Here is a 24,155-nt window from a genome sequence, read left to right as displayed (position 1 = left end):
CCATTTCCCTCTGAATCATGCCCCTAACACTATGGGGCAATTTAGCATGGCCAATTCACCCTGACCTGCACATCTTTGGACTGTGGGAGGAAACCGGAGCACCCGGAGGAAACCCACACAGACACGGGGAGAATGTGCAAACTCCACACAGATAGTCACCCAGGGCTGGAATCGAACCCGGGTCCCTGGCGCTGTGAGGCAGCAGTGCTAACCACTGAGCCACCCTGCCGCCCACCTACTGCTGCATGATGGGATGCCTGACCAAGGTAAATGGTGGCCTGGCCCTCAGCCTCTCGCAGGCGGAGTGGAAAACTACTGTCTGAGGTGGTGGAATGAAAGTTTGACGAAATACGGGGAGTGTTAGTAAACCTCGCTAGTCTCCTCCGTCCTTGAGCAACGTCGGGAACAAAGGGAGTGGCTGCACTTTATTTTTATCCTTCAACATTCCTTGGCTGCAGAATGAAATCCCAAGTTGTTTGCACCACTGTGGAAATAGAGGCTGACTGCTCAGCTCGGGAGAGAGAGCCGTGAGACGGTGAAGACTGAAGCAGCATCTCCGTGAATTCACACAAAAATAAAACTTCTCGAAGCAAGTCTTGACACTGACCCATTCAGGCAACGTTTACATTTGCACCATGTTTGGATTGTGGGAGGAAACCTGCACAGACACGGGGGAAGACAGTGCAAACTCTACACAGAGTGAGGCTGGAATCGAACCCAGCTCCCTGGTGCCATAAGGCAGCGGTGCTAACCACTGAGCCACCGTGCAGTCCTTTCACCGAAATGCAACAATAAAATCTGGCCACCACACTCTCTCCCCCTCACTGGCTGTCAGCTACTCTAATCTCTAGCTGCTCAGCACAGAGTATTGAGTACAAGAGTTGGGAGGTCATGTTGTGGCTGTACAGGACATTGGTTAGGCCACTGTTGGAATACTGTGTGCAATTCTGGTCTCCTTCCTATCGGAAAGATGTTGTGAAACTCGAAAGGGTTCAGAAAAGGTTTACAAGGATGTTGCCAGGGTTGGAGGATCTGAGCTACAGGGAGAGGCTGAACAGGCTGGGGCTGTTTTCCCTGGAGCGTCGGAGGCTGAGAGGTGACCGTATAGAGGTTTACAAAATTATGAGGGGCATGGATAGGATAAACAGTCAGGGTCATTTTCCCAGAGTCCAGAACTAGAGGGCACAGGTCGAAGATGGGAGGGGAAAGATTTAAAGGGACCTAAGGGGCAACTTTTTCACACAGAGGGTGGTACGTGTATGGAATGAGCTGCCAGAGGAAGTGGTGGAGGCTGGTACAATTGCAACATTTAAGAGGCATTTGGGTCGGTATATGAATAGGAAGGGTTTGGAGGGATATGGGCCGGGTGTTGGCAGGTGGGACTAGTTTGGGTTGGGATATCTGGTCGGCCGGGACAGGTTGGGCTGAAGGGTCTGTTTCCATGCTGTACATCTCTATGACCCTCCAAAGAGTAACCCACCCAGACCTATTTCCCTCTGACTAATGCACCTAACAACGAGATTGGGTTGGGATATCTGGTCGGCATGGATGAGTTGGTCTGTTTGAGTGTTGGATACCTTCATAGAATCCCGACAGTGTGGAGGCAGGCCATTTGGCCCATCGGTCCACACTGACTCCTCCAGAGAACATACCACCCAGACCCAGCCCACTTACCACTGCATTCCCCAAGGCTAACTCCACTTAACCTGCACACTACGGGTAATTTAGTACGCCCAATCCATCCAACCTGCACATCCCTGGGCACTACGGGTAATTTAGTACGCCCAATCCACCCAATCTGCACATCCCTGGGCACTACGGGTAATTTAGTACGCCCAATCCACCCAACCTGCACATCCCTGGGCACTATGGGTAATATAGCATGGCCAATCCACCCTAACCTGCACATCCCTGGGCACTATGGGTAATTTAGCATGGCCAATCCATCCTAACCCGCACATCCCTGGGCACTATGGGTAATTTAGCATGGCCAATCCACCCTAACCTGCACATCGCAGGACGCTATGGGTAATTTAGCATGGCCAATCCACCCAACCTGCACATCCCTGGGCACTATGGGTAATTTAGCATGGCCAATCCACCCTAACCTGCACATCCCTGGGCACTATGGGAAATTTAGCATGGCCAATCCACCCTAACCTGCACATTATTGGGCACTACGGTGTAATTTAGCATGGCCAATCCACCTTAACCTGCACATCCCTGGGCACTATGGGAAATTTAGTATGGCCAATCCACCCTAACCCGCACATCCCTGGGCACTATGGGTAATTTAGCATGGCCAATCCACCCTAACCTGCACATCCCTGGGCACTATGGGTAATTTAGCATGGCCAATCCATCCTAACCCGCACATCCCTGGGCACTATGGAAAATTTAGCATGGCCAATCCACCCTAACCTGCACATTATTGGGCACTACGGTGTAATTTAGCATGGCCAATCCACCCTAACCCGCACATCTCTGGGCACTACGGTGTAATTTAGCTCGGTCTATCCACCCTAACCTGCACATCTTTTATCTGTGGGAGGAAACCCACGCAGACATGAGGGGGGAAGGTGCCAACCGCAGCCAGACAGTCACCCCAAGGCTGGAATCGAACCCCGGTGCTGTGTGGCAGCAGTGGAGCCACTGAGCCACCGTGTCTGTATCTCGAGAGGGATTTGAAAAGCAGGAAGGTTTCTCGTTATGAACCCCTCTGCTAATTAAACCCAACCTCCAGAAACGGTCAGCTCGCCTCGCAATCTGTTCAAATATGTGTGTCAGAGAACTCACTCATTCCACTATTAAAAGAAAATAACATCAATTTATTTTTTTAACCCAAAAAAACGTGAACATTCAACAACCATTCACAACTCCAAGCCCCCCTTTCTCTTACTGTCTGCCTCCAACTCCATAACACTGTGTTGTTCCAATAAGACACTTATTAAAATAACATTGAAATCACACAGCCGCTGTCATTTTCTGTGACTTCCCTGGGTCATCACCTTTCTTTTTACTGCGAGTACCTTTCATATGAATCACAGATTCCCTACAGTGTGGAAACAGGCCACTCGGCCCAACAAGTCCACACCCACCTTCCGAAGAGTAACCCACTCAGACCCATTCCCCTACCCCTATGACTCTTACATTTTCCCCTGACTAATGCACCATGCCTACACTTCCCTGAACACTATGGTGGCTCAGTGGTTAGCACTGCTGCCTCACAGCGCCCAGGGACCTGGGTTCAATTCCAGCCTCGGGGCGACTGTCTGCGTGGAGCTTGCATGTTCACCCCGTGTCTGCGTGGGTTTCCTCCGGGTGCTCCGGTTTCCTCCCACGGTCCAAAGATGTGCCGGTTAGGGTGAATTGGCCATGCTAAATTGCCCACAGCATTCAGGGATATGTAGATTTGGGGTAAATATAGAGTAGGGGAATGGGCCTGGGTGGGTTACTCTTCGGAGGGCAGGTGTGGACTTGTTCGGCTGTTGCCACACTGTCGGGATTCTGATTTTTGACTGTGGGGCAATTTAACGTGGCCAATCCACTTGAACCTGCACATCTTTGGACTGTGGGAGGAAACTGGAGCACCCGGAGGAAACCCACGCAGACACGGGGTGAGGGGGGGGGGGGGGGAGGACGTGCAAGCTCCACACGGACAGTGGCCCCCAGGGTGGAATCGAATCTTGGACCCTGGCGCTGTGAGTCAGCGGTGCTAACCCCTGAGCCGCCCGTTTAATAGAGAGTGCTTCCTAATTTCTTGCAGAGCGTGGCGTCAGCTCTCAAGGCATGTCAGTCTCAACAGCAGATGCTCTCAGTCCAGAACACCATTCCCGCTCTCTTAAAAGGCACAGGACACACCTTCAGCTTTGTAACAGTTCCATTCACCGCGTTCTGAACCAGGGTGAGCCCACATCGCTCTCCATTCGGACAAAGGGAGCAGACGCACTGGAGACTGGGCGGATTTCCCACAAGAGGGAAAGACAGTGGCCAGACGGAGCTCCGACAGACATTTCAGTCAAGGCTCTGGATTAGTGGTGCTGGAAGAGCACAGCAGTTCAGGCAGCATCCGAGGAGCTTGAAGGGCTTTTGCCCGAAACGTCGATTTCGAAGCTCCTCGGATGCTGCCTGAACTGCTGTGCTCTTCCAGCACCACTGTAATCCAGAATCTGGTTTCCAGCATCTGCAGTCATTGGTTTTACCTCGTTGATTTCAGTCAAGGGCCTGCTTCAGTCCTGGATGTGATTTACAGAAACAGTAACAGCACTATCCAGTTCCCGTGGTCTCCTGTGAGCTTGCTGGTGCCTCTGCAAACTGGAGGAGCGGTTGAAGCCCTTCCCGCACTCGGAGCAGGAGAAGGGCCAGCCGCCGGTGTGAATCCGCTGGTGTATCGCTAGGTTGCATGACTGGGTGAGGGCCTTCCCGCACTCGGGGCAGGGGAACGGCCTCTCCCCCCCCCACCCCCCCTCCCCTGGTGTGGCCGCGCCGGTGATCCTCCACCCGTCCTGAATCCCCTCCCGCAGAATTCACATTCCCCGGCTTCTCCATGCTCGCTCCAGGGTCGACCGTCGGGTCGAAATGCCGTCCGCCGGGGGGCAGCAGATGCCCCACGCCAGGCTCTCACGCTGCGCGACGCGTCACTCGATGGGAAAGCAACTCTCGCTGAGGAAGGGCCACGCCAGCCGAAGGGTCATCTCTGATTTCTCGCTGCCAGGCCCTGCTGAGCTTTTCCAGCGACTGCTGTCCCCGTTCCTTGTGTGTGAGGCACTTCTTACTCTTGTGATTTGGTTTGAATGTATATTTGTTTGTTGGTGATTGAATGTTTGTGTTTTATTCCCTGGAGCTTGAGTGCCAGGACTGTTTTGAATCTGATTTTTATTATGGAAACTTAACATGATTTCTTTTAAGGTTAAGGATTCTATCGAGATTATGAAAAAAAAAGAATGATAACTCCTGTTCTTTTTACAGGACATGACTGCCTTATTATCAGTTTCTAACTAATCTCTTTTATCTTTACATAAAAGCGATTTATGGAGGACAGTTGAAGTTTCAGTTCAACATTAGATTGTAGTAAAAACAAAATCCTATGGTTAATATCTGTGACCTTGGATTCAGCCATTGTTCATGCATTAGAAGTTTTTTTTTAAACTTGAATAGACAAATTCTTTTAAGGCAGCTCTGATTATTTCACGACCTATAGTATTGTAATTGAGCAATGACTGGTCAGGACTACTTAAGAAAACTAATTTTGGATTTAAATTAAGGGACTAAAACTGGGTGATTACAGTGGATTTCAAAAGTGGGAACTGTATGCATTTTACATTTTAAATATTAAATACTGAATAAATGAACGTAAATATATAATATATTTACAAGTTAGGAACAGGCTTTAAAGGTTAGTCAAGCATGAATTGATGAATTGGTGTTTGAAGTTATGGGGAGCTAGAAATATTGCAATATTTCTTTAAGAAAAAAAAGGGAAGAACGTAACGACTTATCCCCTTCGGGAGGTACCAATAGGGGACAAAGAGATTGGGTTTGTAAGTGCCCCCTCACCAGTGGGGAGGTCAGAACATTTAAAAAGGAAATGAAGGTCCTGGTTGAGGATCCGGTGGGGTTGTCCGAACAAATTGATCAATTTCTGGGGCCCAGTCTGTATACCTGGGCTGAGTTAATGTCTATTTTGAATATACTATTTACTGGGGAGGAAAGGGGACTTATACGAGGAGCTGCCATTAAAATATGGGACAGGGAACACCCGATTGGAGATGGGGATGCTGGACAGGGAGAGGTGAAGTTTCCCCTCAGAGACCCCCAGTGGGAAAACCAAAACCCGGAGCATAGAGAAGAAATGAGGGAATTGAAAGACCTGATTCTAAAAGGAATAAGAGAGGCAGTGCCGAAGTTGCAGGATTTGACTAAAGCCTTTGAAGTTAGACAGGAGAAAGATGAGACTCCCTCAGCTTTCTTGCAAAGATTAAGAGACTCAATGCAGAAATACTCTGGAATGAACCCTGAGGACCCAGTGGCACAGGGTCTGTTGAAAGTACATTTTGTGACAAAGGCATGGCCAGACATACAGAGAAAGATACAGAAGATAGAAGGGTGGAGTGAAAAACCATTAGATGAATTGTTAAGAAAGGCACAGAAAGTGTTTGTAAAGAGGGAGGATGAGTGACAGAAACAGAAGGCGAAAATGATGGTAGCTACGGTTGATGGGGTAGTTAAGAAAAAAATGGAACCAATAGTGAGCAACCGGAGCAGCGGGTGGCAGCATGTAGGACAGCGAGGAAGAGGGAGAGGAAAGGGGGAGCTTTGATAGAGGGTTCGAGCGACAGGGGCAGAGATGGAGGGCTCCACAGGCAGGATGCTATTATTGCGGAAAGATAGGGCATTTTAAGCGGGAGTGTCCTGATCTACAAAGAGAAGAAAGGGCAATTCCGCTTATGAATTATGATGAAGAATAGGGGTGTCAGGGGTTCCTGCCCTCGGGGGCCCACCAGGAACCCTTGATAAACTTGAAGGTGGGACCCCATAGGGAAGAGGTAGTCTTCCCAGTAGATACGGGGGCAGCACGGTCATCGCTGAATTTTAAACCAAAGAAAGTAGAAATGTCGACACGGTCAATTACTGTTTCGGGGGTAAAAGGGGAAGGATTTACTGTTCCAGTATTTGAACCTATGATGATAGAAGGTCATAAGGATAGGGTCACAGGGGAACTGCTGTATATCCCTGATATAGGAAGTAACTTACTGGGGAGAGACTTAATTATCCTCTTAGGACTGGAGATTGGAATTCAGGAAAAGGAATTAGTTGTACAAATGGCGATGTTGACAGAGGATGCAGAGAGAGAGATAGACCCTATAGTATGGGCTAGAGAAGGGAATCGTGGAGGACTACAGATCCCTCCCCTTTTAATAAATTTAAAATGGAAAGGGGACGTTGTCTGTGAACGACAATATCCTATTTCCATAGAAGGTAAACGAGGACTGCAGCCAGTAATTGAGGGACTGATTTGAGATTAAGTAAGATCCCCCATGACCATAAATGGTTTAGTGTGATAGATTTAAAGGAGGCCTTTTGGGCTTGTCCCTTGGCGGAGGAAAGATTTGGGACTATCCCCCTATGAAATCTTATTTGGATTACCTTATCTGGGAACGAATGGAGAATTGCCAATTCCCGAAACTAAAGATTTGTTTTTAAAGAAGTATATACTGGGCTTGTCCTCCTCTTTGTCTTTCCTCAGAAAACAGGGTCTATTGGCACAGACTCCGCCCCTTGAATTTGCTGTTCATCCCATCCGGCCAGGAGATTGGGTCTTAATAAAATCATGGACAGAGACTAAGCTGCAGCCGGACTGGGAAGGGCCATACCAGGCTCTTTTGACTACCGAAACGGCAATAAGGACGGTGGAGAAAGGCTGGACTCATTACACTCGGATCAAAGGGCCTGTGGACCCTCCAGTTGAGGAAGAAGTCTGGACAGCCGAATCAACGCAAGACCCGCTGAAACTCAGACTAAAGAGACTTTGAGTAACTGACTATACAGTGGCGACGCGAGCGCGGGATTATTTCTGTAAGATTGTATATTAAGTCTTTTTGTGTTTCAGCATAATGCTTAGAATACTGGGAATGCTTAGAGTTATGATGCTAGCCCCTCTTAGTATTGGGATTTGGTCAAATATCATTTTCATATGTATTATTAATGGTTCCTGAGTCTGATAATCCACAAGTAATAGACACTGATATATGTAGCTTAGTAAATTGGGGGAATGTAGCTAATCAGAGACAATACCGCAACTCAGAGATACATCTTAAGTCCTCTGGGGATGGCCTCGGGGATGGTACCTGGTATAATGGTCTTGTCACAATACACCGGGCCCCCTTCCGACCAGCACGCGATTGTCCCAATAAAAAGTGTAACCCAATATACCTAACAATAAGGAAAACCACATGGCACGAAGCAATTCTGGGGCGGGGGGGGTGGGGGGGGGGGGCGGGGGCGGCACCTATGAGATACAATTAAATGAAACATTTGGGATAGAAATGAAAGCAAATGGGAAGGATTACTTGGGCTGTTGTTTTCGAATTAGCGTAGGACAGGGAAAACGGGCGGAATTACTGGGTAATAAGATACAACCTTTCACCTCTCCCGATGATCCTAAAGTAGTAAAAATGATAGAGGTAAAGGATTTGAAACAGACCATCGAGATAGAGACTGGGTACGGGGATGCAAATGCCTGGGTTGAATGGGTAAAGTATACTGTAAGAGTCTGAACAAGAGCAATTGCTATGCATGTGCCTCCGGTAGGCCAGTGGCCCAGGTGGTTCCCTTTCCGCTCGGGTGGAAGCGAGACAGGAAGGGCATGAAATGTATGATAGCCCTGTACCAGGATGAGACTGCATGGAATGATAGGAATTGTACCTCCCTATCTCTGATGTTCCCTCCCTTGGAGGAGAAAGATTCAAAAGCCCCCCCACATTTTCCGCCGCAGTTGGAAATCACACGTCATGTGTGCACAGGCGAGGTACGAGTCGGTCGAGAGATTTGGGGGAGCTGAAATTATGTACAGAGATTAAGAATGTTACCGAAACGGAGAAGGGAGGGAACTACTCAGCACTAAAGGTTCCCCGAGCGGATCTGTGGTGGTACTGTGGAGGCAAAATATTGAGACCCACGCTCCCTCCGGATTGGAGAGGGATATGTGCAATTGTACAATTGGCAATTCCATTTACCCTGGCATTTGAGAAGGAAAAGATAGTAGGGAAAAAGGGAAGGGGTAAGAGATTACTGTTAGACACTTCTTTCGATGACAGGATTTATCTTGATTCGGTAGGAGTCCCTAGGGAAGTGCCTGATGAATTCAAGGCTCGTAACCAGATTGCAGCAGGCTTTGAGTCAGCTCTCTTTTGGTGGGTAACAATTAATAAAAAATGTAGACTGGATAAATTACATTTTCTATAATCAACAGCAATTTATAAATTATACAAGAGATGCGGTTAAAGGAATATCAGAACAGCTTGATGCGACAAGTAGGATGGCATGGGAAAACAGAATAGCCCCTGATATGATTTTAGCAGAAAAAGGGTGTGTGTGTGTGTGATGTTAGGAGGAAGCTGTTGTACCTTTATTCCTAATAACACTGCGCCTGATGGTTCAATTACTCGGGCCTTAAGGGGATTGACTACCTTAGCAGAGGAACTGGCTGAGAATTCAGGAGGAGACACATCTCTCACGGGATGGCTTGAATCATGGTTTGGAAAATGGAAGGGGGTGGTGGTTTCTATTCTTACTTCCCTGATAGTAGTAGTCAGGGTATTGGTGGCCATTGGCTGTTGTATCATACCCTGTATATGAGGGCTCACCCAAAGACTGATTGAAACAGCCTTGATGAAACAGATGCCCCTAAGAGGGAATCAGACAGAGGAACGTTATCGGCTAAATAATGAGGAGATGAGTGAGACCAAGATGGATGAAATCTCCGGAATGATGCTTGCGAATTTCGGGGGCGATGTTTAAAAGAGAAAAATGCAGAAGATAACAAATGGTAATTAAAGAAAAAGGGGAAATTGTAGGATATAGGTAAATTAATGTTTCTTCTGCAGTTCTGCAATTATGATTTCTGATACAAAGTAAATGAACTCACCCCAGTGTGTGGTTGTTTCGGCCGGGAGCTGAGTCAACAAGAATGGAAACGATGTGGTGGAAATATATAATTGTTTTTGTATTAGCTAAAATTGTATGTCAGCATGAAACGTGATTGCAAAACAATGGTAGATATTATGGGCAAATCGATAAGATGTTGTGAGGGGATGAAGTTAGGCCAGATACGTCGGTATGAACATCTGTTTCCCACTTTTACAGAGACACAGGAACAAACTCTAATTAAAGAGGTCATAGGGATCAGAGTGGCTTCGGGAGAAGCCCAGATGGAAAGAGTAGATACTGATGAAGAAAGAATATGCCTAACAATGACCTGCAGTGGGATGGGGTCAAACGGCCTTGTGAGGCCAGAAATAACCAATTTGTCACAGACAAGGCCGGATAAGGCAAGAGATAAGCAGGAGTGGTGGGACCAGTCTTAGGGAAGTGGAGGGTGTAAACAGGGAGGGAAACAATGAAATAAGAAAAAAAATGTAGGAGCCAAATTATATAAATATCGAGAGTTTGTTGAATTTGGTGTGTTTTGTCCTCTGCCTTGCTTGGCACTGGACATCACACCCACTTGCAAGGGTAAAAATAAAGGACACTACTGATTCAGATTTCATCTCGGACTGCAATTATTGAAGTGTGTGAGCTTTGTTTCTCACAATTGGGCGCTGTCCGGGATTTTCTTCCATCGCCGGGGGGAGTGGCTGGCCCTGGACACTGGGAAGACGCGTCCCGTTCCCCATTAAGGAGCGGTCTCATGTCCCGGTTTGGTCTGCTCCCTTGGGCGACTGGTACGGATCCCACAAGAGAGACATCTGAATCAGACAGTGAGAGGAGCTCGATAGAACATACGGCGAAAAGGGGCCAGGCAACTCTGTGCACAGGCCAAGGTAAGAAACCTGACTTTTAAGTATTGCCTTGGTGGCCGGGATTGAGTTTTAGTAGTTAATACGGGACTAACGAAGGAACTCAATATGGATTGTGCCGTGGGTAAGGAAAAAGTCTCCGGGAAAACAAAAGAAAAAGGCAATGGAAATGGAGGCGGGGTCCCTTAGAACATACCTCCAGAAAGTCCTTTGGGCAGGATGTTGTGGAATTGGCAAAATAATACTTGAACAAGGGAGAAAGATGATTAAATATTGTTGCTTTGTATGGACTAAGGAATCCATTCTTCGTCCCACCATCTTCTGGCCAAAGTACAGGCCGGACGAAGACTGGGTTTGTAAATATCTGAGTTTATATGTCAATGTGAGAGAGAGAGAATGAAAAGAGCTGTACAGCTGGTAGGAAGTTTAACCCTTTGTTTGAATGAACATTTGTTTGTTGGTGATTGAATGTTTGTGTTTTATTCCCTGGAGCTTGTGTTCCAGGACTGTTTTGAATCTGATTTTTATTATGGAAACTTAACATGATTTCTTTTAAGGTTAGGGATTCTATCGAGATTATGAAAAAAAAAGAATGATAACTCCTGTTCTTTGTACAGGACATGACTGCCTTACTATCAGTTTCTAACTAATCTCTTTTATCTTCACATAAAAGCGATTTATGGAGGACAGTTAAAGTTTCAGTTCAACATTAGATTGTAGTAAAAACAAAATCCTATGGTTAATATCTGTGACCTTGGATTCAGCCATTGTTCAAGCATTAGAAGTTTTTTTTTAAACTTGAATAGACAAATTCTTTTAAGGCAGCTCTGATTATTTCACGACCTATAGTATTGTAATTGAGCAATGATTGGTCAGGACTACTTAAGAAAACTAATTTTGGATTTAAATTAAGGGACTAAAACTGGGTGATTACAGTGAATTGCAAAAGTGGGAACTGTATGCATTTTACATTTTAAATATTAAATACTGGATAAATGAACGTAAATATATAATATATTTACAAGTTAGGAACAGGCTTTAAAGGTTAGTCAAGCATGAATTGATGAATTGGTGTTTGAAGTTATAGGGAGCTAGAAATAGTGCAATATTTCTTTAAGAAAACAAAAGGGAAGAACGTGATGACTTATCCCCTTCAGGAGGTACCAATAGGGGACAAAGAGATTGGGTTTGTAAGTGCCCCCCTCACCAGTGGGGAGGTCAGCACATTTAAAAAGGGAATGAAGGTCCTGGTTGAGGATCCGGTGGGATTGTCTGAACAAATTGATCAATTTTTGGGGCCCAGTCTGTATACCTGGGCTGAGTTAATGTCTATTTTGAATATACTATTTACTGGGGAGGAAAGGGGACTTATACGAGGAGCAGCCATTAAAATATGGGACAGGGAACACCGATTGGAGATGGGGATGCTGGACAGGGAGAGGTTAAGTTTGGGGGGAAAATGGGCTGGGTGCTGGCAGGTGGGACTAGATTGGGTTGGGATGTCTGGTCAGCATGGACGGGTTGGACCGAAGGGTCTGTTTCCGTGCTGTACATCTCTATGACTCTAAGTAGAAGATGTTTGGGATGGTAACAGGCCTCACTTTGTGATCCAGTGCTCGATTTACTGGGACCTAGATACTGTCTGCCTAGAACCCTGGGTTTTAACCATCAGCGCACCCGGTTGAGTGAGGGCATTGCAGTTGAACTGACGACAGAAAGAGTCACGCAGTCTGAGAAACAAAAGCCTTGCTGCCCTTCACCTTGCAGAGACTGTGTCTGTGTGCTCAGTGTGCGAAGGTGGCTTAAATTAAACTGAGGTGGTGGGGCACAAGGACAGAGACATGGTTGTGAAATGCAGGGAGTATGGGAAGGGTTTGCAGATCCTATCTGAACTGGAAGCTCAGCAACGAGTGCATACTGCCCCATGAGGCCGTTTGCCTCCTGCAGTTGTGGAAAGGGTTTCCCCGAGTTGGGCAGTGTCCTTACGCATTCGTGACTCCATTCCGGGGAGAGGCCGTTCACCTGCTCTGCGTGCAGGAAGGGATCCCCTCAGCGGCACGGGCTGCAGGCATGTCAGTGGGTTTGATTAGGAGCAGTCAGCATGGCTTTGTGTGTGGGAGATCATGCCTCACAAATTCGTTAGAGTTCTTTGATGATGTGACCAGGAAGGTTGATGAGGGCAGGGCGGTAGATGTAGTCTATCTGGATTTCAGTAAGGTCTTTGATAAGGTTCCACATGGTAGGCTGCTCTGGAAGGTTAGATCGCATGGAGTCCGGGGGGAACTGGAAAATTGGACACAAAATTGGCTTGATAGTAGGAAGTAGAGGGCAATAGTGGAAGGATGCTTGTTGGTCTGGAGGCCTGTGACTAGTGGAGTACCTCAGGGGTCGGTGCTGGGCTCATTGCTGTTAGTTATCTATATCAGTGATTTGGATGAGGATGTACAAGGCATGATTAGTAAGTTTGCTGATGACACTAAAATAGGTGGTATGTGGACAGTGAGGAAGGTTATCAGAAATTGCAGCAGGACCTTGATCAGCTGGGGAAGTGGGCTGAGAAATTGCAAATGGAGTTTAATATAGATAAGTGTGAGGTCTTGCATTTTGGAAAGTCAAACCGAGACAAGAGTTTCATGGTGAATGGTGGGGCCTTAAGGGGTGTAGTGGAACAGAGGGACCTTGGCGTTCAGGAGCAGCATTCTCTGAAAGTGGAGACACAGGTAGACAGGGCAGTGAAGGCTTTAGGCCCACTGACCATCATCAGTCAGGGCACTGAGTATAGAAGTTGGGAAGTTATGTTGCAGTTATACAGGACATTGGTGAAGCTGCACTTCGAGTATTGTGTTTGGTTTCGGTCACCTTGTTATAGGAGGGATATTATTAAACTGGAAAGAGTCCAGAAGAAATTTCCAAGGATGTTGCCAGGACTCGATGGTCTGAGTTATAGGGGGAGGTTGGACAAGCGAGGACTTTTCTCTTTAGAGTGTAGGAGACTGAGGGGGGGACCTTATAAAGGTGCATAAAATCATGAGGGGCATGGATAGGGTGAGTGCACTCAGTCTTTTTCCCAGGGTTGGGGAAGTGAGAGCTAGAGGGCATCAGGTTAAGGTTAGAGGGGAAAGAATATAAAGGGAATGTGAGGGGCAATGTTTTTATACAAAGGGTGGTCCACATATGGAATAAGCTGCCAGTGGAAATGGTTGAGGTGGGTATATTTAAAAGGCATTTGGACAAGTAAATGGATAGGAAAGGTAATGGAAGGATATGGGCCACGTGGAGGGAAATGGGGATGTTGTGGATGGACATTTTGGTCGGCATGGACTAGTTTGGGCCAAAGGGGCTGTCTCTGTGCTGTCGGACTCTATGAACAGCAATTTAGACTCCCTGGGAAAAGGCTGCTGATTGGTTGAAGTGTTGCCGAGGAGAATGCCAGGGTTGGGGGTGGGGGGGGGAAGGGGGGTGGGTTGTGCTCAGGATTTGCTTCACTCACGCTGGGACAGCGACTGGATGTGGCCTCGGATCATCGGTCTGGTTTTGTGCTCAGTGACCTGAGTATTTGCGTCATGAGCATTTCCCCTTCCAAGTCAAAGATCGTGGTATACGAATAGGAAGGGTTTGGAGGGATATGGGGCTGGCTGCTGGCAGGTGGGACTAGATTGGGTTGGGATATCTGGTCGGCATGGACGGGTTGGACCGAAGGGTCTGTTTCCATGCTGTACATCTCTATGACTCTCTGACTTGCACGCTCCTCAAAGCATTTTACACTGAATGAAGTACTTTTGAAAATCCTGGAAATCCTTCCCTCAGGGACATTGTGGGTCTACCCACAGCAGGTGAACTGCAGCAGTTCCAGCAGGCAGCTTAACCCACCCCCCCCCGAACATCTCAAGGGGCAACTAGGCACAGGGCAAGAAATGCTGGGCCCAGCCAGCGATGCCCACACCCCATGAATGGATTACTTCAAGCATTTGTATCTTTTTCTTCATCCTCTTTGGACTAAGCATGAATCTCAACGGCAGCCAGACAAAACCCTGGTTAGACCCCACTCATAGAGTCAAAGAGGTGTACATTGGGAGTGCTGAGAGCAGATCAGGGCCCCAGATCTTCGCATGGTGAGACATCAAGGTAGGTTTGACTATAGACAATAGGTGCAGGAGTAGGCCGTTCGGCCCTTCGAGCCAGCACCACCATTCAATATGACCATGGCTGATCATCCACAATCAGTATCCTGTTCCTGCCTTATCCCCATAATCCTTGATTCCACTATCTTTAAGACCTCTATCCATCTCTTTCTCGAAAGTATCCAGAGACTTGGCCTTCACTGCCTTCTGGGGCAGAGCATTCCATACACCCACCACTCTCTGGGTGATGAAGTTTCTCCTCAACTCTTCTAAATGGCCTACCCCTTATTTTTAAACTGTGTCCTCTAGTTCGGGACTCACCCATCAGCGGAAACATGCTTCCTGCCTCCAGAGTGTCCAGTCCTTTAATAATTGGGTGGTACGGTGGCACAGTGGTTAGCACTGCTGCCTCACGGCGCCAGAGACCCGGGTTCAATTCCCGCCTCAGGCGACTGACTGTGTGGAGTTTGCACGTTCTCCCCGTGTCTGCGTGGGATTCCTCCGGGTGCTCCGGTTTCCTCCCACAGTCCAAAGATGTGCAGGGTCAGGTGAATTGGCCATGGTAAATTGCCCGTAGTGTTAGGTAAGGGGTACATGTAGGGGTATGGGTGGGTTGCGCTTCGGCGGGTCGGTGTGGACTTGTTGGGCCGAAGGGCCTGTTTCCACACTGTAAGCAATCTAATCTAATACGTCTCAATCAAATATCCTCTCAGCCTTCTAAACTCATGTGTATACAAGCCCAGTCGCTCCAGTCTTTCAGTGTAAGGTAGTCCCGCCATTCCAGGAATTGACCTCGTGAACCTACGCTGCACTCCCTCAATAGCCAAACTATCTTTCCTCAAATTTGGAGACCAGAACTGCACACAATACTCCAGGTGTGGTCTCACCAGGGCCCTGTACAGCTGCAGGAAGATCTCTGGATTCAGGTCTGATGAGCGATTGGACCTGGCTCATCGAGAAAATGGAAGGCTAGGGGAGTGATCCGACTGAAGCTTTTCAGGATGTTAACAGGAAGTGCCAAGGCAAGGAAAGGGAACCTATTCCCACTGGTTGGACACTCTGGAACGAGGCGGGGCAATAGTCCAAAAATTAGGGCCAGACTGTTAGGGAGAGATAGGCGAAAGTGAGGACTGCAGATGCTGGAGATCAGAGTCAAGATTAGAGCAGCGCTGGAAAAGCACAGTAGGTCAAGCAGCATCCGAGGAGCAGGAAAATCCACGTTTCGTTCCTGACGCAGGGCTTTTTTGCCCGCAATGTCGGTTTTCCTGCCCCGCGGACGCTGCCTGACCTATTCAGGAGAGACGTTAGGAAAAGCATGTCTACACCCAGAGGGTAGCGGAGGATTGGAGCTCTCTCTCTCTCGCAAATGGCAATAAACGCAGGATCAGTCGCTCATTTCAAACCCGAGACAGATCACTTCTCGGAGAAAGTGAGCGCCGTAGACGCGGGAGAGTCAAGAGTCGAAAAGTATGGCGCTGGAAAAGCAGGTCAGGCCGCATCTGAGGAGCAGGAGAGTGGACATTTTGAGCATCAGCCCTACCCTGATGAAGGGCTTATGCCCGAAACGTTGACTCTCCTGCTCCTCGGGGGGGGGGAGGGGGGGGGATGCTGTCTGACCGGCTGTGCTTTTCCAGCACCACACTCCCCAACACAGATCACATCTGGTTAAGCCAAGGTGTTACGGTCCAAAGGTATATGGAGTCAGGCCGTAGACCGAGCACAGATCTCGTTGAGTGGTGGAACAGGCCGTAGGGGCTACACCTTGGTGTCCCTTGGAGATGAGATTGGTCGCTCTGTGACGTTACGGGAATCCCATGGTATCCCTCTTCGAACGGCGTTGCTCAACTGATCTTCGTGTCTTGAGAGGCGGGAGGGTCCAAGAGGATTTGAGGAAAGATTGCCTCTCCCAGAGGATGGGTGGGGGGAGGAGGAGTGTCTGGGACGCTCTGCCCGGGAGGGTACCGGAGACAGAAAAGAAATCGCAACCTTTAAATGTCGGAGGAGCACATGCACGTTCGAAGGTGTGGGCAGTAGATAGAGCTAGAGGGTTATGCAGACAGAAACACACCCTTCAGTCTGACTCACTGACCAAATATCCCAATCAGATCTCGTCCCATTTGCCAGCACCCAGCCCATACCCCTCTTAAATCCTTCCTATTCATGTACCCATCCAGAATGTACAATAGTACCGCCCAGTCCAGGCCCTTCGTCCCTCAATGTTGTACCGACCTTTTATCCCACTCTAAGATCAAACTAACCTATGTACTCTTCATTTTACTATCATCTATGCTTATCCAAGAGTCGCTTAAATGTCCCCAAAGCATCTGACTCGACTACCACTGCAGGCAGTGCATTCCACACACCCACCACTCCCTGTGTAAAGACCTCACCTCTTCTTTTAAATACCTTTGAAATGTTGTAATTGTACCAGCCTCCACCACTTCCTCTGCTATACACGTACCACCCTCTGTGCCCCTTAGGTCCCTTTTATATCTTGCCCCTCTCACCCTAAACCTATGCCCCCTAGTTCTGGACTCCCCCCACCCCAGGGAAAAGACTTTGTCTATTTACTCTATCTCCTAGAGTCATAGAGATGTACAGCATGGAAACAGACCCTTCGGTCCAACCCATCTATGCCGACCAGATATCCCAACCCAATCTCATCCCACCTGCCAGCACCCAGCCCATATCCCTCCAAACCCTTCCTATTCATATACCCGTCCAAATGCCTCTTAAATGTTGCAATTGTACCAGCCTCCACCACTTCCTCTGGCAGCTCATCCCATACACGCACCACCCTCTGTGTGAAAAAGTTGCCCCGTAGGTCAGTGTGGACTTGTTGGGCCAAAGGGCCTGTTTCCACACTGTAGGGAATCTAACCTAAATTTGGAGACTTATTGGAACAGCATATTGTTAGAGTTGAAGACAGATAATAAGCAGTTATGCACCAAAATGCTCACCTCGCCTCGTAATCTGTTAAAATATGAGTGACAGAGAACTCGCAAATACCACTATTTAAAGAAAATGACATCAAATTATTTTTTCACTCTATTTTTTTGAACTTTAAACAATTATTCTCAATTCTAAGTCCACCCCCAATTTTCTCGTAACTGCTTTTTTTTAACCCCCACACTACCGCCTAACTGCGGTAGTGCTTACTTTTCCTCAGCACCCATGTTGTGTGTGTGCAGGTGAGAGACACAAGGTGCACGAATCTTTATTCGGTTCCCACCACCAGGAAGAAAGGAAACACCAGGGTGCCCAGTGACAAGCAGTGCCCTTCACTTCAAAGGGCAGTGCTGTGTGACCAAACAGTGAGGGCAGGGATTAAATCAAAATAGAGTAGGAGGGGGAAATAATACACTCCACTCTCTCCAGCACCCACCTCTCCCTGAACAACTCCAGGGTGTTAGTGCGTAACTGCTTATTATCTGCCTCCAACTCTGTAACAATATGCTGTTCCAATAAGACACTTATTAAAATTACATCAATTTAACTTCAAAACCATACAGCCACTGTCATCTTCTGTCATCCCTTTTCCAGCTGAGGATCTCTCTGGGTCATCATCTTTCTTTTCACTGTGAGTATCTTTCAGATGAAAAAGGTCCCTTTGAGAGAGAGGGTTTCCTCATCTCTAAAATCAGTCTCGATGAGAGTTGCTCTCTCTCTCTCTCTCACTTTCAATATATCCGCATTTTAATGTTTCCATCAGATCATCTCATTGGTTTGAAGTTGGCAAAACAATAAATTCAACTCAATTGGGTTTTAGTATCCTGGGGCATAATTTAAATGCTTAGTTAAATTTAAATTGTTGTCAAAACAGCAACCAAAACTCAGGTATCCCTTTCACAGCCTTATGTTACCTAGATTCAATTTTCCAGTACACTCTGGGATTGTCACCTAGTCAGATGGCATCCACTCTCTCTTAAAGGTGCAGTACGCACTTTCAACTTCATAATAATAGTTCAAATACACCAAAAAGATGAACTTAGAATACTTTAATTCGATCAGATGATTCAACAAAATAAGAGATACAGTAACTATTACTAATTAACTGCTCCAATATAGTAACGTCCTGTAAACACACCCTGCAGCAAAAAGGCAAATTCAGTTTATCTCATATGCCCACTCCAGCAACATACAGAGAGAAAAAAACATATCAAACGAAATCTCAGAGAGACGAGCAGCCAGGAGACATTTACTGCAACTCCAACCCTATTAAGACTTTATTTTCCCCTTTCTTTTTTTGAGTGTGGAAACAGGCCTTCGGCCAAACAAGTCCACACTGACCCTCTGAAGAGTAACCCACCCAGACCCATTCCCCTACCCTATTATCCTTCTTTACCCCTGACCAATGCACCTAACCTATACACCCCTGAACACTATGGGTAATTTAGCATGGCCACTCCACCCTAACCTATATATCCCTGAACACTACGGGTAATTTTGCAAAGCCTAACCTGATTAATTACTGAGCCACGCTAACCTGCACATCCCTGGGCACTATGGGTAATTTAGCATGGCAATCCACCCTAACCTGCACATCCCTGGGCACTTGGGGTAATTTAGCATGGCCAACCCACCTTAACCTGCACATCCCTGGACTGTGGGAGGAAACCGGAGCACCCGGAGAAAATCCACGCAGACAGTCACCCGAGGTTGGATTTGAACCCGGGTCCCTGGGGCTGTGAGGCAGCAGTGTTAATTACTGAGCCACTCCAACAGTAACTGCTAAAAACGAACGAAAAGTCCTTGATCTGGGAAAGCTTGACTACACCCTGTCAGGATGCTTCTGTTGTTTCAGCTTTAAACAAAAAGACCTGAAGGCCTCACAAGTTGTTGATCTTGTCGCCTGTCTCCCAAACCCTCTCTCTCTCTCTCTAAGACAGACCAGTACAGAACACACCTCTTCAAGCCACGGTGGCTCAGTGATTAGCACTGCTGCCTCACAGCACCAGATACCCAGGTTGAATTCCAGTCTCAGGGTGACCGTCTGTGTGGAGTTTGCACATTCTCCCCGTGTCTGCGTGGGTTTCCTCCCACAGTCCAAAGGGTGGATTGCCCATGTTAAATTACCCATAGTGCCTAGGGATGTGTAGGTCAGGGTGGATTGGCCATGCTAAATTACCCAGAGTGTTCAGGGATGTGTAGGTTAGTGTGGATTGGCCATGCTAAATTACCCATAGTGCCCAGGGATGTGTAGGTCAGGGTGGATTGGCCATGCTAAATTACCCATAGTGTTCAGAGATGTGTAGGTTAGTGTGTATTGGCCATGCTAAATTACCCATAGTGCCCAGGGATGTGCGGGTTAGGGTGGATTGGCCATGCTAAATTACAAATAGTGCCCAGGGATGTGCAGGTTAGGGTGGATTGGCCATGCTAAATTACCCATAGTGCCCAGGGATGTGTAGGTCAGGGTGGATTGGCCATGCTAAATTACCCATAGTGTTCAGAGATGTGTAGGTTAGTGTGTATTGGCCATGCTAAATTACCCATAGTGCCCAGGGATGTGTAGGGTTCTGTGGATTAGTCAGGGGTAAATATATAGTAAGGGAATGGGTCACTCTTTGGAGGGTCGGTGTGGACCTGTTGGGCCAAAAGGCCTGTTTGCACATGGTTCTATGATCATCCTAAATTCAACGCGATGTTTAACAACTTCATTCACCACAGTTGATACAACATCCATCCAAGAGACTGGGGACACGGAAATGCTCACAGATCTGTGCGACTGCTGTGGTGTGTCCTCCGCTATTTCTTACGCCTGCAGCCTGACTTTCCTCACCCCTACTCACTTTCCGGGGTGGGGGGGGGGGGGGCTGTCCCCTCTGCGTCTTTCCTCCTTAGGCCCACACCGTCCCACCTGGCATCTTTCACTGGGGCTGCAGGAGGTGCAAGACTGCCCCTCCCTCGACACTTCCCTCTGAGGTCCCAAACGATCCTTCCAAGTCCAGCAGAGATTCACCTGCATTTCCCCTGTCCATCGCTGCTCCTGATGTGACCTCCTTTATTGGTCAGCGCATTGAGTCCAGGCGTTGGGAGGCCATGTTGCGGCTGTACAGGGCTTCGGTTCGGCTGCTTTTGGAATATCGCATGGAATTCTGGTCTCCTTCCTATCGGAAAGATGTCGCGAAACACGAAAGGGTTCAGGAAGGATTTACAAGGATGCTGCCAGGGTTGGAGGGTTTGAGCTACAGGGAGAGGCTGAATAGGCTGGGGGCGGTTTTCCCTGGAGCGTCGGAGGTTTATAAAACCATGAAGGGGCATTGATATAGTAAATAGGCAAAGTCTTCCCCCCACACCGCCCCCGGGGGGGGGGGGGGGAGGAGTCCAGAACTAGAGGGCATAGGTCAAGGGTGAAAGGGGCAAGATATAAAAGGGACCTTTTTCACACAGAGGGTGGTACGTGTATGGAATGAGCTGCCAGAGGATGTGGTGGAGGCTGGTACAATTGCAACATTTAAGAGGCATCTGGATGGGTATATGAATAGGAAGGGTTTGAAGGGATATGGGCCGGGTGCTGGCAGGTGGGACTAGATTAGGTTGGGATATCCGGTCGGCATGGACACGTTGGACCGAAGGGTCTATCTCCGTGCTGCACATGTCTATGACTCTTGAGCCTCTTCCTCAGAACTGACGGTAACTAGGCAAAGGTTTGTCATGTCAAAGATAGGGTGGGGTGGGAGGAGGTAAAGAGTCAACGATAGGTGGAGAGAGAGCCCAATGAGAGAGAAAAGGAGCTGGAGGGAGAAAGGATTAGATTCGATTCCCTACTGTGTGGAAACAGGCCATTCGGCCCAACCAGTCCACACCTAACGCTCAAACGGGACGAGATTAGGTTAGGATGTCTGGTCGGCGTGGACACATTGGAACAAAGGGTCTGTTTCCGTGCTGTACATCTCTATGACCCTCTGACTCTTAAATCAAACGCCGTACATCAGAATATTGTCCCCTTGTACGGACCGACTGCCGTCCCTCAAGGATCGACGATCAAGGATCTTCCTGAGGGAGAAGCTGAGGATTGGGCTTTCCCTCCTCCGCGAGCTCGGCTGTGTTTTGAGAAGTGAAAGAATGGAGGGGTAGAGGGGAGAAGTGAGGTGGGGGGTGGGGGGGAAGAGAGAGGGGGAGAGGGGGTGAATCCCTTTGCAAGCACAGGTGAACGGTCACTCCCCGGTGTGAAGGCATCGGTGCCTCAGCAACTGGGAGGACTGAGCGAAGCCCTTGCCGCAGGCAGAGCAGGTGAACGGCCTCTCCCCGGTGTGGACCCGCTGGTGCCGCCGCAGGTTGGAGGCGGAGGTGAAGCCCTTGCCGCACGCCGAGCAGGTGAAGGGCCACTCGCCGGTGTGGACGAGCTGGTGGGTCAGCAGGCTGGACGAGCGGGCGAAGCCCCGGCCGCAGGCGGGGCAGGTGAAGGGCCGCTCCCCGGTGTGGGTGGAGCGGTGCTGCTGCAGGTTGGCCAGGCGGCTGAAGCCCTTGCCGCAGGCGGGGCAGGCGAAGGGCCGCTCCCGGCTGTGGACAGCCCGGTGGTTACACAGGGCCGAGGAGGCGTTGAAGGCCTTGCCGCAGACGGGGCAGGTGAAGGGCCGCTCCCCGGTGTGGACCCGGCGGTGCTTCTGCAGGTAGGACGGCTGACGGAACGCCTTGCCGCACTCGGAGGAGGTGAACGGCTTCTCGCCCGTGTGGAGGCGCTGGTGGGTCACCATGTGGCACAAGTGAGTAAATCCCTCCCCGCAGACAGGGCAGGCAAACGGCCGCTCCCCGGTGTGGACCCGGCGATGCATCTCCAGGACAGACGGGACCCGGAAGCCCTTCCCGCAGTCCCCGCATTTCCACCGTTTCTCCACGCTGCTGTTGACCTCGTCCTTCTCCATGTTCCAGTCCAAGCTGAACCTTGCTTGATGTCAGGGTCACGTGGACCCTCTTCGAGTCGGGAGTCCCACCGGTTAAAACTCTTTGCCAGTGCTCTTCCACTCAGGCGTGCGTCCTGGTGAATTTCCTGTCGCACCGATTTTTAAAGCTGGCAGACAGAACAGTTCAGATATTCACCCCCTCCACCCCCCACCCCAACTTCTGGATTCCAAAGTTATGGCTTTCAGCTTCAGTGAACCGTCAGAAGTTTGTTTCCAGATCAGCAGCTGCAATACCCTGTAAAAGCAATTTGAAAAAGTCACTACTGGATGCAATAAGTGATTTTCAAAATTAAATTGGATGGACACTCAATGGAAGTAAACTCCCAATGGGGGGGGAAGGGGGTAAATTATATTAATTGGACTGTCCACAGAGGGTTGGCGTTGATTCAAGTTGCTGAACGGACTCCTTACAGTGCTGGAATTAGATTAGATTCCCTACAGTGTGAAAACAGGCCCTTCGGCCCAACAAGTCCAGACCGACCCTCCGAACAGCAACCCACCCAGACCCATTTCCCTACATTTACCCCTTCACCTAACACTACGGGCAATTTAGCACGGCCAGTTCACCCTAATCTGCACATTTTTGGTGGGAGGAAACCGGAGCACCCGGAGGGAACCCACGCAGACACGGGGAGAACGTGCAAACTCCACACAGACAGTCGCCTGAGGCGGGAATTGAACCCGGGTCTTTGGCGCCGTGAGGCAGCAGTGCTAACCACTGTGCCACCGTGCCGCCCCATGACTATGATTAGAAAGATATAGCATGAATCCAGCGTGATATCACATGACTCGAAATCACATTAAATATGCCTTAGTAGAGAATCATAAATAATGCATTTAATACATTCCCAAACCGGAAAGAGTGCGGATGATATTTACAAGGATGTTGCCAGGACTCAATGGTTATAGGGAGAGGTCGGACAAGCTAGGACTTTTTCCTTTAGATCGTTGCGGTGGGGTGGGGGGGGGGGGGGAGTCTGATAAAGGTGTATAAGACCATGAGAGATGCATGAACATTGTGAATGCACTCAGTCTTTTTCCCAGGGTTGGGGTGGTGGAGGGTTGTGTTTCAGACTGGAGGCCTGTGACCAGTGGAGTGCCACAAGGATCGGTGCTGGGCCCTCTACCTTTTGTCATTTACGTAAATGATTTGGATGCGAGCATAAGGGGTACAGTTAGTAAGTTTGAAGATGACACCAAAATTGGAGCTGTAGTGGACAGCGAAGAAGGTTACCTCAGATTACAACAGGATCTGGACCAGATGGGCCAATGGACTGGGAAGTGGCAGATGGAGTTTAATTCAGATAAATGCGAGGTGCTGCATTTTGGGAAAGCAAATCTTAGCAGGACTTATACACTTAATGGTAAGGTCCTAGGGAGTGTTGCTGAACAAAGAGACCTTGGAGTGCAGGTTCATAGCTCCTTGAAAGTGGAGTCGCAGGTAGGTAGGATAGTGAAGAAGGTGTTTGCTATGCTTTCCTTTATTGGTCAGAGTACTGAGTACAGGAGTTGGGAGGTCATGTTGCGGCTGTACAGGACATTGGTTAGGCCACTGTTGGAATATTGTGTGCAATTCTGGTCTCCTTCCTATCGGAAAGATGTTGTGAAAC

General features: G+C 48.6%; 1 protein-coding gene across 2 annotated transcripts in view; it reads right to left on the bottom strand.

The window, feature by feature from the left end:
- Nucleotides 1-24,155, bottom strand: part of LOC122543455 (uncharacterized) — a 106,661-nt gene that overhangs the window by 65,496 nt on the left and 17,010 nt on the right. Inside the window, exon 4 of one of the 2 annotated variants that reach the window (XM_087974347.1) lies at nt 21,836-22,221. In XM_087974347.1, coding sequence (XP_087830473.1) covers nt 21,836-22,221 — 386 coding nt within the window. Of the gene's footprint in view, nt 1-18,621; nt 22,781-24,155 lie in introns of those variants that run through there. The other variant, XM_043686405.2, reaches the window with a different exon arrangement.

The sequence above is a fragment of the Chiloscyllium plagiosum genome, unplaced genomic scaffold (genome assembly GCF_037043375.1).
Source record: "Chiloscyllium plagiosum isolate Xiang-an unplaced genomic scaffold, Cpla_swu_hap1 HiC_scaffold_27, whole genome shotgun sequence".
NCBI classification, from domain to species: domain Eukaryota; kingdom Metazoa; phylum Chordata; class Chondrichthyes; order Orectolobiformes; family Hemiscylliidae; genus Chiloscyllium; species Chiloscyllium plagiosum.
This window is presented reverse-complemented; position numbering and strand designations above follow the sequence as displayed.